This window comes from Hippocampus guttulatus, chromosome 21, assembly GCF_054856545.1.
Source record: "Hippocampus guttulatus isolate MCC_2025c chromosome 21, RoL_Hgut_1.0, whole genome shotgun sequence".
In the NCBI taxonomy this organism is placed as follows: Eukaryota; Metazoa; Chordata; class Actinopteri; order Syngnathiformes; family Syngnathidae; genus Hippocampus; species Hippocampus guttulatus.
In genome coordinates, this window is record NC_141281.1 from 8,951,959 (window position 1) to 8,964,966 (window position 13,008).

The window sequence follows — 13,008 nt, forward strand, 5'->3', positions numbered from 1 at the left end:
GAATAAAAGGTAGTCGCCATATATATTTGCGTTTAAGCAGCGTTGCGATTATTATATCTGACTCCAGTTCATTTCAGTCACTTTAGGAAAGTTGACTTTTAAGAGGAGTCATTAGTGACGGCGTGCGATTCTCTTAAATGTCAACGTTGCGCTGACAGAACGTCGGCGAAAGCGGGTCAAGCGCTGGCAGCAAATCGTCTGCCATTAAAGCTAAGCGCTTAGTGACTAACTAGCTCAAAAATATATTATGTAAAAAGAAAAAAAATACTCAAAGAAAACTTTTGACATTTTCAACTTCTTTACTGAAGGAAAAGAAACTCACAGTCACCTATATGTGCTTAAGTGCGAAGAGTAAACTAGAATGCAAACTGCCATTGTATACGATTCCCATTTTGGGGGGGCAAAGAGTTTTCAATTTTAACTTGCAGAATACTCACTGAACAAACAAAAATGTTCAATTCGCTCACAACAACAAGTCAACATTGTACTCGTCTGCAATTTTAAAAAAAAAAAAACGATTTGAACTTTCATTTCGTCAAACCACAGCTCACTGTGTTGCGTTCCAGTTTCCGCCAAAGCTCTACTTTGTTCTTTTTATCTGTCATTTTGTGATGACATTTCCCTTCAGAAGGCGACGAAAGGGGGAGATGATCTTTGAATAACGCCCCCCCTTCCCTCCCTTCCCCCTTGCATAAATAGATCAATAGATTTCTGGAGCCATCCCTTTGTGTCCCCGCAAGAGGCCGTCTCACATTGCGACTGATCAGCGGGCACGCACACAAGAGCTGTCATGGCCATTGACGTGCGGGGCATTTAATTAGCCTTTGTGTCATTCATACTCGCGGTGAATGGGGAGGGGTGGGTAACGTTTTTAATCTCTCAGTGCAAAAACACATAACTTTTTGAAGTTTTAGCTCCACAGGAAAAAAAAAACTTGTAAATGTAATGCTGATTCACAAAAAGGCATTTGTTCAACGCATCTTTGTAAAGGACAGAGCTGTTATGTGATTAGTCTCTGCTGAGCGAATGTGATATTTTTATCCGGCCAACTAAAGCCCCCCCCCCCCGACCCCCCCACGTCACAGCGTAGGCCGTCGAGTTCCTGCGGCGCTTTAACGTCCGCTTCAGCACATCCTGGAAGGGAAAAAAAAAAGTGCTCCGTCCACTTCAGTGAGTTCTGGCCCAGGTAAACATGTCCTGGGACTATATTTTTTCATTCTTCTCTGGCCAGAGAGATAGTGTGTGTTTCTTTTTTTTCTTTTTTTTTTTAAAATACCTTGCCATGTGTATGTTTTCGTCCCATGAAATGTATGTATGGCCCTTTCAGGACTGTTGATACATGCGAACATCCAGGACGGTACTGAGAATGCACTGTACGAATGTGAATGTACTGGCCGCCAGATGTGCCCATCAAAGGTTTTACATGTACGGTAGCTTTATGTCGTCTTTTTTTTTTTAAATGTGGTTAAATGCATTTTATTGGCTTGTAAGAGTGAGTCATACATGATGTTCGGAAGACAAGAACGTGTGCTTTTAAGTTTCAAAGCTCGTATTTTGGACATGCGATGTTATGTTTTGTGCCTCACAAATTGAGAAACGTGGTATTCAGTGGACAGCATCTACTTCTCTATGCTGTGTAGTTTTATGTGCTGTTTGTGTGCAGTTAAATGCCGTTTTCAGTCTAATCAGGGGCAGAGCTACATGGTGGCTGGGGGTGGCCAAAGCCACCCCTTGTCACTCTGCCACAAATGATTTTTTTGTTTTTGTTTTAAGTATTAACTGCATAGTTAAAGAATAACTGTACAATTGATCTGAATGACAACTAGAAAATAATCAGTTCTAAATAAATCCAATTTTTACAGTCAATGTCGATGAAAATCATTACTTTCACGGCATAGCAAGCAAACAATATGGCCCGAGAAGTCAGTTTATTGTAGCATCCACACAGTGTCATGAAACAAAAACGTATCACAATCTTGCACACGCACTCATGCAGAAACTAAACCTCACTAAAAAGCAAAATTTCGAAAGTTGCAGAATTAAATCGTAAACAGCAGTAAATGTCGTTCTCTGGCTTGTAGGCGCACGAGATCCTTCTATGATGTTTTCCCGCTCGTAAATTGCCACACATGCTTTTCCGTTATCAGAAACCGATGCTCTTATGCTGTATGCGGTTAAAAAGACAAGATGGTGTCTTCTTGAGCTGGTAATTGGGCGTCCGCGGACGGCAAATATGCTCCTCGGCTCGTAATGATGATGCCGTCATCGTGCTTCAAGATGCACGGCAGGAAGCGAATTGCAATGCAGCCGCCCTGAAAAAGCTATAACAAGGTTTCCAGTCGCTCTTCGGAACACGCTCTGCCTCCTGGCTGATTACCTGTGTCTCTCTCACACACACACACACACACACACACCATAAACGTACAACACAACAGCCCTAACACTGCAGATGGCCGTCACGCCACGGCGTTAATCAACAAGCACGCGGCTCTCGCCCACCCACCTGCGCCTCGTGTGTTCTCATTGATGTGCGCTGCCCGATTTGCGGTCTGTGAGAAGACGCAGCCGTTAAAAAAACATGCAAACACTCAACAGAGGCAAAGGCGCAGGTGTCTACCGAGGCGGTGCTGAGGACAAAGGAAACAGCTTGTATCACAACCCGAGCTTCTCAAAGGAGGATATTTGAACGGCGTTTAGGTCATTCGAAATGCAACGTATGGCCAGAAATCATCCACAGCTGAGAAATAGTCCAACACACAGTAAGGCTCGAATGACTCAAGATTTTTTGGCTTTGACTATCATTTGGTGAAAGTCGAGTTGCAGTTGATGAATAATTGACGTGATTGTGTTTGTTTGTTTTGTTTTTGCACAGTACTTGTTTTGCATAAGACCATAAGTGTCAAAACTATGTCCCACGGACCATGTCTGGAGGTCCAAAGCGGCCTGTGAGCCCAGAACACAGCTGTTTTTCCCTCAAATAAACTGTTGTTGCTCATTTTGTCCACTGGCGGGCGCACTGACAACTACTTGAATGACATTCTGAAATTTGGCTGTTACTCAGAATTTGATGGACATTTAAGCACTCGTTTTTGTAAAGAAATTTCAGATTGATTTGCAATAAGTAGAAATAGTTTCAGAAAGTGCTTGTAATTAATCCAAACAGTCATAAAAAAAGTAACGCTGGAGTTTATTTGTATGCAGCGTTCAATGATTCCCAGCAATTATTCAACACCCTACAAAACAGAATTCACGCCCCTGAAAAATGTTCATAATTGCCAATAGATGCCACAAGCTGGCAACAGAGCCCTTTTTTCCATGAGACAATGCTATGGGCGAACGCGGTGAAGCTCCTCCCCTCACTTCAACATCACTCATTGGCACCAAGATCCCACAAAACTGTCAACTGTACACATCGGGTAATTCTTGAAATATGCTGCAACGCTGCACAGCTACAAATAACCCAGAGTCAAAAAAAAATAGTCCGAGGTCCACATTGATGTGCTTTGCCACAAGGCTTCCTGCACTCTCTCATCTTCCAAGTTCTTGTTTGCATGCACACACTCTCACATCCACACCCCCTCCACCCCCCACTTCATCTCCTTACCACCCGGCTGCCAACCCGCCTTCGTGCTGATTCGCTGATACGGCGAGTCCGACTTAATAAAGCTCGAAGTCCGTGTTGTCGTTCCCACTGTCCATCAGTGCGATTATTCCAGGGAGATCTGTAAGGGATGCTGGTCTCAGCGTGTAGGAGGCGTCAGGGTACATCCATCCGTATTATTTTATCCGTATACCCACTGGCACGCCTCAGATTGGGTGACAGCCAATCACGGATCACGGAGACAAACAAGCATTCACACTTTCATTCAGGAACTCTTGACATTGCAAATCAGAGCATGCAGGCTGCACGCGGACCGCTTAGTTTTTTTTAGGCTGGTCTTCTCAGCATTCACAAGATCAACAGTCCTAAATTTTTTATAACATTTTTAATTATTACAACTGTAATATTGATGTTCATAAAAAGTCATAGATTAAAGGAAGTAAAGAAGTTTTGATTTCTCGCTTCTCTTTTTCAAATATGTTTAATTTACCTTGATTTTTAGTTTTATTTTGTCTCTTCAGATTGTTTTAATCTCACTTTTTGCTGGTTTGGAATAGCAGTCGAGTGACACAGGAGATTATGCGTGTCTTTTTGACCAGCAGGACTTTTTGCAAGCCTTGGTTGTTCTGGATTATACTCTGCCCCACTGTCGACTGGTATCCTACAGGGTTCAATTTTGGGGCCCCTGTTCTTTTCATTATATCTGCTGCCCCAGGGTTCCATCCTCAGAAAGCGAGGGATTTCCTTTCACTGCTATGCGAATGACAGGCAGATTTATGTCCCACAAAGCAAAAACCTTATGGCTTCCTGTACATTTGCAAGTTCATTTTATGATTCTCTGACTTGTCTTGAAATCTTGACGTGGTCCCGCCCCACCTTCCCTCCTTAGAGCTTTCTTTGAGACTTTATGTACAGCATTTTGTATGCAACCTTGGTTGTTTGTCAAGTGCTCTCCAAATAAAGACGAGTAGAGTTGGCGTTTTGCTAAGCGGCCTTGTTTTGATGTCGCAGACAGCACGGCGAGCATCGTAGCCCGGCGACGGCGCTTCACCCACCTGATGCAGGAGCTGTACCAGCTGCCCGTGGTGGTGTGGGACAGCGGCGAGCCGTCCTTGAGCGGCACGAGCACACTGACGCTGCACGTGTGCCCGTGCCAGCGCCACGGCAAGATCCGCATGTGCCAAGGCGAAGCCTTCCTGTCCTCGGCGGGCCTCAGCACCGGAGCGCTCATCGCCATCCTTTTGTGCATCGTCATCCTGTTGGGTGAGTTCGGCACAGGTGCCAACAATAGCCGCACTCTGTACCTAAGTAGACGTTCAGTCGTTGCTGGATTTACGACCAGTGTTGCCACGGTTACCTTGAAAAAGTAAATAAGTTACTTTATAGATTACTTCCTTGAAAAACTTGATTGGAATTGATTGTGCTTGTGTGAGTGCTCTGATGCGCCCTGCGATTTGCACGGCATGCGATATAATTAATTGCTCCTTCACGTCACTCGTGTCTTTGCCTTAACTGTATTGGAAGCCCACTTCCTGAGAAGACGTGGACATAAACTTGTGAACTGTACCAGGTCCCCCCCGCCCCATCCCCCAAAAATGTCATGATGTTATGAGAAATAATTGCCGTCGAAAAACATCCACCATCAGGTCGTCTCGTGGCCCGCCGCAACATTCGGACCGGACGTGAGGCGACGGAATGCGTGGTGCCAGCAGCTGTCTGGGGGTGTTAGCGCTTGAAGATGATGCATATTTACGCTGACTTTCCTTGGTCAGGAAAAAAAATAAAAATCGAGAAAGATGCCAGCGGGTCGCGGCTGAGGCTTTCCTGCCAGATTGCATGTCGAATGTTGAGACAATGTAGCCGCGCTGAAAGATCAGAGGAGAAAATGAATGCCGGTCACGACTTCACCAAGGTCACATTCAAGTACTTCTAGTGAGCACTTCCTCATGATAAGCACAATGCACAATTGAAATCCTCAGAGCCAAAAACTTTATATATATATACACAGTATATCGTACAACAGGCACTCGCACAACACAGAATCTAAATAAACTAAATCACTGGAAGTCTTTCGGAGTCCAAAAAATTGTGGCAGTCACGTTTATGTAGAGACATACCTGCATTTTCCGCATTATAAGGCACATCTTAAAAGCATTCAATTTTCTCAAAAGCCGACATTGTGCCTTGTATATGGATCAATATTCTGATTTCTTGGACGTAATATTTTAAATGTTCTATAAAGCGCTATGTTACAGCTGCAGCAGTTGTGAAAGCTTTATGTAAATAAAACTGTATTGTATTCCTTTAGCATAGCTCCATCTAGTGGATGCATAACGCAACCGCAGCCACTATTGTAGCTTCTATTCTAAGCGCCTTATAGTGCTGTAATCACACCCAAAAAGTCCTTGCAACGTAACATAACTAGAAATAAACCACACTCCCAAAAGTGAGATGTACATCACACATTTAATGTTATCGATATTCTCACCAATTTGTAGAAAAGAACCCCAAAAATAATCCAGAATTAAAAAAAAGTCCATTTTGTTCCATTTCACACAATGAAAATGTTAGAATAAAAATTGAAAAGCGGCGCGTCTGTGTGAAAACTCGACTCTGTTTATCTCGCTTTCTCCCCCTGCAATAGTGTCGTCATCTTCAAGCATTGCTTATCAACAGCCAGCACGCTCGCATCGCAGCATTATCCCCACGTTAGAAGGAAATCTGTTGTTTATCCATTGTCGAGACGCCTCTTATCTGTCATTTAGTGAGGAAAAAAAAAAGGAATCTATTTTAAGAGTTGGCTTTTGATTTTGACCAGCTGGATTCGGCTGTGCTGGGTGCGCGCTAATGGAGTGAAATGAAGTCCCTTTTACATGCGCCGCTGCCGTAAAAAGACGCCATTTATTTGAGCAGATGGTGCCGCGAACGCGGTGGACATCAGAAGAAGCGCAATTTCGAAATCGCCTTTCCAAGAGACCCGAGGATGCTAAAACAACAACCGATGGAGGAATAACATGGAGTCATGTGACTGAACGCACCGTGATAATGAAAAATAGCCATTTTGTTACCTTACACACAACCCAAAATTATTATTTTGTTCTTCAAATTTTAGCAGCAATTACAGCCTCAAATCGTGCCACGAGCTTAGCAAACCTATCTTTTAGGGCCCCGAACGATGAATCGGCCGTCTGATTAAATCGGTGTATTATGGCCCCGTCAAACATCGGGCAAACGCCGATTGTTCTGCCAAATGATGTCTTCTCTACCATTTACAAAATTCGGACCCGTACCCTTGTAACCTTAAACGTCTATCGTGACATTTGTTGACAAGGTCGTTCTATGGGCGTGTTATTTCAAAACAAGTCAATCTGAATTTTTACACGCAACACTTTGATTAGCAATGCAAGTTGTGCCAGAATTTGACTGTATTACACATGACCTAAAGTCACGGTTTGTTTAAAAATAAATAATCAATAAATAACAATAATAACATAATGCAACATTACAGTGGAACTGCCAATATGGAGTAAATATTTTTGACTGAGCGACGTCATTCGAACGTTCTGCAAAGCCGTTCGCATGAGTTAGCAAAGCATATGCTAAATGCTAACACGCGTAATGCTGTGGCATGATAGGGGGGAAAAAAAAATCTGTTTTTAAGCATTCAGGCTACTTTTCAACCAAGGTGTTCCAACAACTTGACCAATACATTCGAACGACATTCTCAATCGACTCAAACGACAAAAAAAAGCCCAGTCATAAATGTTTTCTCCACAAGGGCAGTTCCACGCATTCCAAGCAACATACTGTAAATCAAACAGAACTGTGTGAAATATGACACACGTTCATGTCCTCCGAACGTCATTAATGAAATATTCTTTCCGGCCACTGGATATTTGTTGCATTGTGTTGCTATGTTTATTTTTAGTGCATTTTATTACAGCAAGCGTTGTAAATTAGCCACACCGACACTGACGAGACGCGCACGGCCGTCAAGCGGACAGCTTGCATATCGAAGCGTCAGCCGAAGCGCGTTATCGATTTACGACTCCCCGACACGCTCGGCTGGTTTTTATTGTCCCGTTCGAAGAATCAGATAAATATAGACAAAAATAACATAAATAAATCGGCGTATGTTTACGAGGCACATTTGTGTGGTGAATGAACACACCACTTCATGCCGGCATTAGCATGACCAACGCGGTAGTTGTACTTTAATGGGATTGCATCCGCTTAATTTAACACGGAACTCGTGTTAAATTTATTTATAGGACACGCTCGACAGTCTCTGAGCGAAAAAACAATAACATAAAATACAAACGCATAAAAATGTAAGACCGTGTAATGCTAATAAATGGTGATGCATTCCTGAGAAGGCGATCATTGCTTGTTTACCCGACAACTGCCACTTTGCAAAATAGAAATAAATAGCACAAGAAGTAATCCGCGAGCAAAAATGTAATTTCGGTCAGTCATGACTGTACTGTGATCCTCCATTACTTATTTATCACAGGCGATGCGTTTCAGATACATTTATAACCAGCGATGCGGGTAAAGTGTTTGAAAGTAAAGCCTTGCTCTAAAATATCAATTTCTTTCCAGTAACGCCCAATTTAACGTTACTTTTTTTTCCCGTGAAGTAATCTGATTACAGGTACTTTCTGTACGGCGATTACAAGCAACTGTACGTTACATAAGAATGGGGGGTCTAGGGTGTTTACAGCCTGTGGTGAAACATTCGGGGACTTTACAATTTGCATTTCGGCCCGGGAGCGTGGCGTCACGTATGCGTCGTCACATTTTGACCACATGAAAAATACCAGTGGAGAAAAATCCGAGATTTCAAGATGAAAATCTCGTCTGTATTTTTGAGTTGGCGTCAGCTAATGAAAGTATGAAGGTAGGTGGCCCACTTTCTGCTGTTGACAAAGAGTTATCGAGCTTCAAAAACATTATCAGTATATCACATTTAAAAACAACAACAACATAAAGTAGTACCCGTTCAGTGAAATTCAGAAACACTTTTTTTAATGAAAATAATCATTTCGTGCAAAGTCAAAAAAGTTGTGTATTTTATTTACTATTTTTTTTAAAACGTATTAAATGTTAAAAATGTACGTCCAATTAGTATTGACAAAACCGGTTGTCATTTTTTTTATGCTAAAATGGATTTGGTTGCATCCGTTGAGCACAACTAATGAAGTCACTTTTAATCATGAAAGTTACTTTTGCAAGCTAACTGTGGCAACGGCGATAACAATGAACTCTTTAACACCTGCTCTCACTCTCTTGCTGTCAAGAAAATTGGCAATTGAGGCAATGATGAGACACTTCTCCAAATAAGAGCACAATGTGGTGCCACTCCCGAAGTCGACTATGTAGACCAGAAACTCGAGTCTATCAGGGTCATATCTCGTTTTGTATTTGTATCGCCTGGGAAGGCAGTACTGCGTTGACAGGGAAAATGCTAATGGGAAACTTATCGGTCGTTGACTCGTCTTCGGAAAGCAGATCCGTCAAAAAGACCAAAGCCATACTAGTCTGGGAAGGACATCCCCTTCACCGCTACTTTGGGGGAGGGGGGGGTTTACAGTCGCCTCATGCTGGACAAATTGGACCAGAGACTCCTTTTGCCCTCTAGCAATAGAGTTGAAGATTTTTCACGGGTGAAGTAGAACCGGTACGTCTTTGCTTTTTTTTTTTTCCACCAACTGTCAAGGTCTTGTCTGTGTGGTGTACTTTCTCCAAAATTGTCTCGACTCTCTTTCACCCTGACCGAAAGTCAAGTATCATGAACTGAACTACTTGTAACAGGTCCCTCGCTCTAGCCCTGCTTGCCGTTTCATCAGTTTTTGTTGTTTCCCCTTCCCCCACAGCCATCGTGGTTCTGTTCGTGACGCTGAAGCGCAGCAAAAAGGAGCCGCTCATCATCTCGGAGGAGGACATCCGCGAAAACGTGGTCACCTACGACGACGAGGGCGGCGGCGAGGAAGACACCGAGGCCTTCGATATCATCGCCCTCCGCAACCCGGCCGCCGCCGAGGAGCTCAAGTTCCGGCGGGACGTACGCCCGGAGGCCCGGCACCTGTGCGGCGGTGGACCCCGCGGTCACCGAAGCCCCTCGCTGCAACTGGACGAGGTGGACGTGCACGAGTTCATCAAGCAGAGACTGGTCGAGGCCAACATGGACACCAGTGGGCCTCCGTACGACTCGCTGCAGACCTACGCCTACGAGGGCCAGGGTTCGCCAACGGGCTCCATCAGTCCTTTGGACTCTCCGGGGACGGGAGCGCAGTCGGAGAAAGACTACCACTACCTGGACGACTGGGGGCCTCAGTTCCAGAGACTGGCAGAACTCTACGCCGAGGCAGAAATGAATATGAAGACTTAAGTGTGCCACATTGCCCCTTCTCAGACCAAACCAGAGTGAAAATCTTTTGGAATCTTTGCTGACAAAATGAAGATCCATTGTCCAATGGTTTTTACCCTCTGAACTGAGAATTTGTTTGGTTTTTTTGATCCTGGCTCCTTGGTGTGGAACTACTACAAGGATGAGATTTTCAGAAGAACGAACAACGCTATGGGGAAAAATGAAAGGGATATTTTCCTTGTGTATATTTTTTATTGCTCAATAAAGATGCAATATCCATGTGGGTGGATATTACGTGAGAAAGTGCACGCTTGGCTTCTTCCTACACCGTCTCTACTGGATCCCATCAGGTCGGCTTCTGTTCTTTTTAATCCACGCGGCCTTTTAAACACCCGTCGACACGGACTGTCAGCTGGACAAGTTCTCCTGTATTGTCCACGGCGTTGAAGTTAATTAAGGAGGCCTTTTTTACAGCATGTGTGGGTTTACGACGGGAATATTGCAACGGATGGAGGCGACGATGCTCCGTGGGGCAGTAGAGGAGGCAAAGCGTAAAGTTGGTGTCTGACGGAAGCTGGCGAGCAAATGATCCTCATAGTGAGCCACTTCGGAGGCCTAATGAAAGCGTTTAAGACTATGATTGTTGGTGGAAGTCCCAGTTGAGAAAGATTTGCATGACTGTGTTTATCTCAAACTCTGTAGGACAGAATTTTTTTTTCTAGATTCCAAGTCTTGTTTCTCAGAGTGTTATGTTGCTTCAGCTTTTATACTCTTGACATTTGCTTCTTGATCCTGGAAAAGTTAACTGGAGCCTTGGCAGGTCCAATTCCCGAAGACCGATGGTTAGCGTTTGTTAGCATAGCATTTGTTCAAGGCATGGGCGCAATGGCCGCCGGGAGTTTTGGAGGTTGGCGTTGGGGATGAGAACAGGTGTGAATTTTGACCATCAGTCCTAGTTTTCTGACATTAACCAATATTTAGCTTTGTTTGTGTTTTAAACTGTCCAGGGCGGCTTTAGCCAACGAAATATTTTTGGTCAATGAACCTTTTATCACCTGAGGTAAAACGTGACGAGCGCCCATGAAAATGCTGGTCACGTTATCAGACTAAATGTTTCGATAATAAAAACTATGCAAAAAAAGCTCTTAATTTTCGTTGACCAAAACGACACATGCCGAAAACGTTAGTTTAGTCTCTTTCTCGTACTTTTATAATTATGACGATGATGATTTACCGTGTATTTCCGTTTCCGGTTTCTGGGCGACGTCAATCAATACGGTCAAGCGGGAGCATTCGGATTCACAAGATGCATCTTCACTGCGTTCGACAAATTCAACAACGGAGAAAGCGACCGATGTCTTTGGGAGAAAAGTGGAATAACGACGTTCGGCCACACTCTTGTTACGAAGACGTGGAGGAGGAAAGGAAATGTTTTGCGGGAAAAGACGGGATGTCGTCGGCTTTCCAGACAGCTGCAGACGAGCACGAACCTGAAGTGAGTCAAAACTCGATTTGTTCTTGAAACTGCTGGTTATTTGATGTCAAAAATATACGTCTGCTGCACGATTGTTTTTGATGTTGCCTGTGACAACTAATCTTAAAATAACACCTCCGCGAGGTTACAGTTGATGTCGTTGCTGTTGCTGCTTATTCGGTTCAGTACACGCCAAACGCGTTTTAGTTGCAACAAGCACTTTGGTTGGATTTATGTGAAATTGAATGGATTTATTTTTTATGTCATTGTTATGCTGTTTTATGTAAATGGTTATGATGTAGCGCTCACATACTTGGTTTGGAAAATAATTGTTTTGTAGAGCAGAATAATTAAAATCCGAGCATCTTCCTTATCTGAAATTAAATTTACTGCATGTTCGGTATATGAAGCACCCTAAATTGGTCAGGTCTCAAATGTGAAGTGTTTTTCATGTCCTTGTTGGAATAGGAAAGCAGACAAGTTAAACTTTGACGCCGCAAATGAACGTCGAATTGGATAATGTCCAGGTCGTATGTTGAAGTCTGTTTACGTTTCCACCAACCGGCTTTGTACGTTGACTGTGGAAGAACCTCAAATTGTTTGGACTTTTTGTTTGATTGCGTCGAGAGACGAGGTTGATATTTGGCCAAAAGTTGAATTTCTTTGCCTTACAAAAGCTGACTACAGTCTGGAGAAAAGAGAACCGAGCATGCGATGAATATTTTAAATCCGGCGTCTTTCTTTTCGCTTCCCACGTCCTGGTTTTGGTCTCCTGACTTTTTTTTTCTTTTCCAAACAACGCTGTGATTGTGCCTTCTCTGAGGGTCCTTTCAAATTTGAGATCTTTGTGGTGGTGAGGGGGAAAAAGGCAATTCAACATACATATGAATCCCAATTTTTCGCTCTGGGCTAATTAAAATCTCTGGTACGATTGTCATGCATCATTCTGAAATGCCTGCATAAAATAACGTTTTTTTTTGTTTTTCTGAGATAATAAAACTATCTTTTACAGAATAAAAGTGAGATACCGTGAGAGTACATTTAAAATATGACTTTCCTCCCTCCATAAACTTTGACTTTAATGGCATATTAGGACTTGATCTAAAATACGACTTTCATCATGCACGATTACGACTTCCTACCCCGGAAAAATATATCTTTCTTCTTGTAAAGAACACAACTTTTTTTTTTCTCAGAACATTGAAACTTTTCTTCCCTCGAGAAATATCAGTTTGCGATTGAAACAAACAAACAAAAAAGTCTCATCAATGACATTCAGAGGGACACACTGTAGTTATACTCAGTTGTTGATCGACTTTAAGGCGGGTCCTCGAAACAAAATTCTCCAACTTAAAAAAAAAAAACGAGGTAGACGCTGACAAGTGGCCCTTTCTGATGTCGCTTTACATTTGTGTGAGCAGGTTTGCGTTTTCAGCAAAATTTAATCATCAAATGAGTTTGTTTTTCCCTATGCGAAAATCAATCTTGGCCGTAGTTGCCATGGGAAACAAAATGGCTGAAATCCTTCATTTTCTCCCTGCGGGGGAAAGAAAAGTCAATACC

At 43.2% G+C, this 13,008-nt stretch overlaps 1 protein-coding gene across 1 annotated transcript in view; it reads left to right on the forward strand.

Annotated features, from left to right (window-relative positions):
• The window catches only part of LOC147187009 (cadherin-18), a 50,313-nt gene extending 40,036 nt beyond the window's left edge, over window positions 1-10,277 (forward strand). Inside the window, exons 11-12 of the mRNA XM_086102060.1 lie at window positions 4,613-4,864; window positions 9,478-10,277. Of these exons, the coding sequence (XP_085958186.1) occupies window positions 4,613-4,864; window positions 9,478-9,992 (767 nt within the window). The 3' untranslated portion in view covers window positions 9,993-10,277. The remainder of the gene's footprint in view (window positions 1-4,612; window positions 4,865-9,477) is intronic.
• Window positions 10,278-13,008: the final 2,731 nt, after the last annotated feature.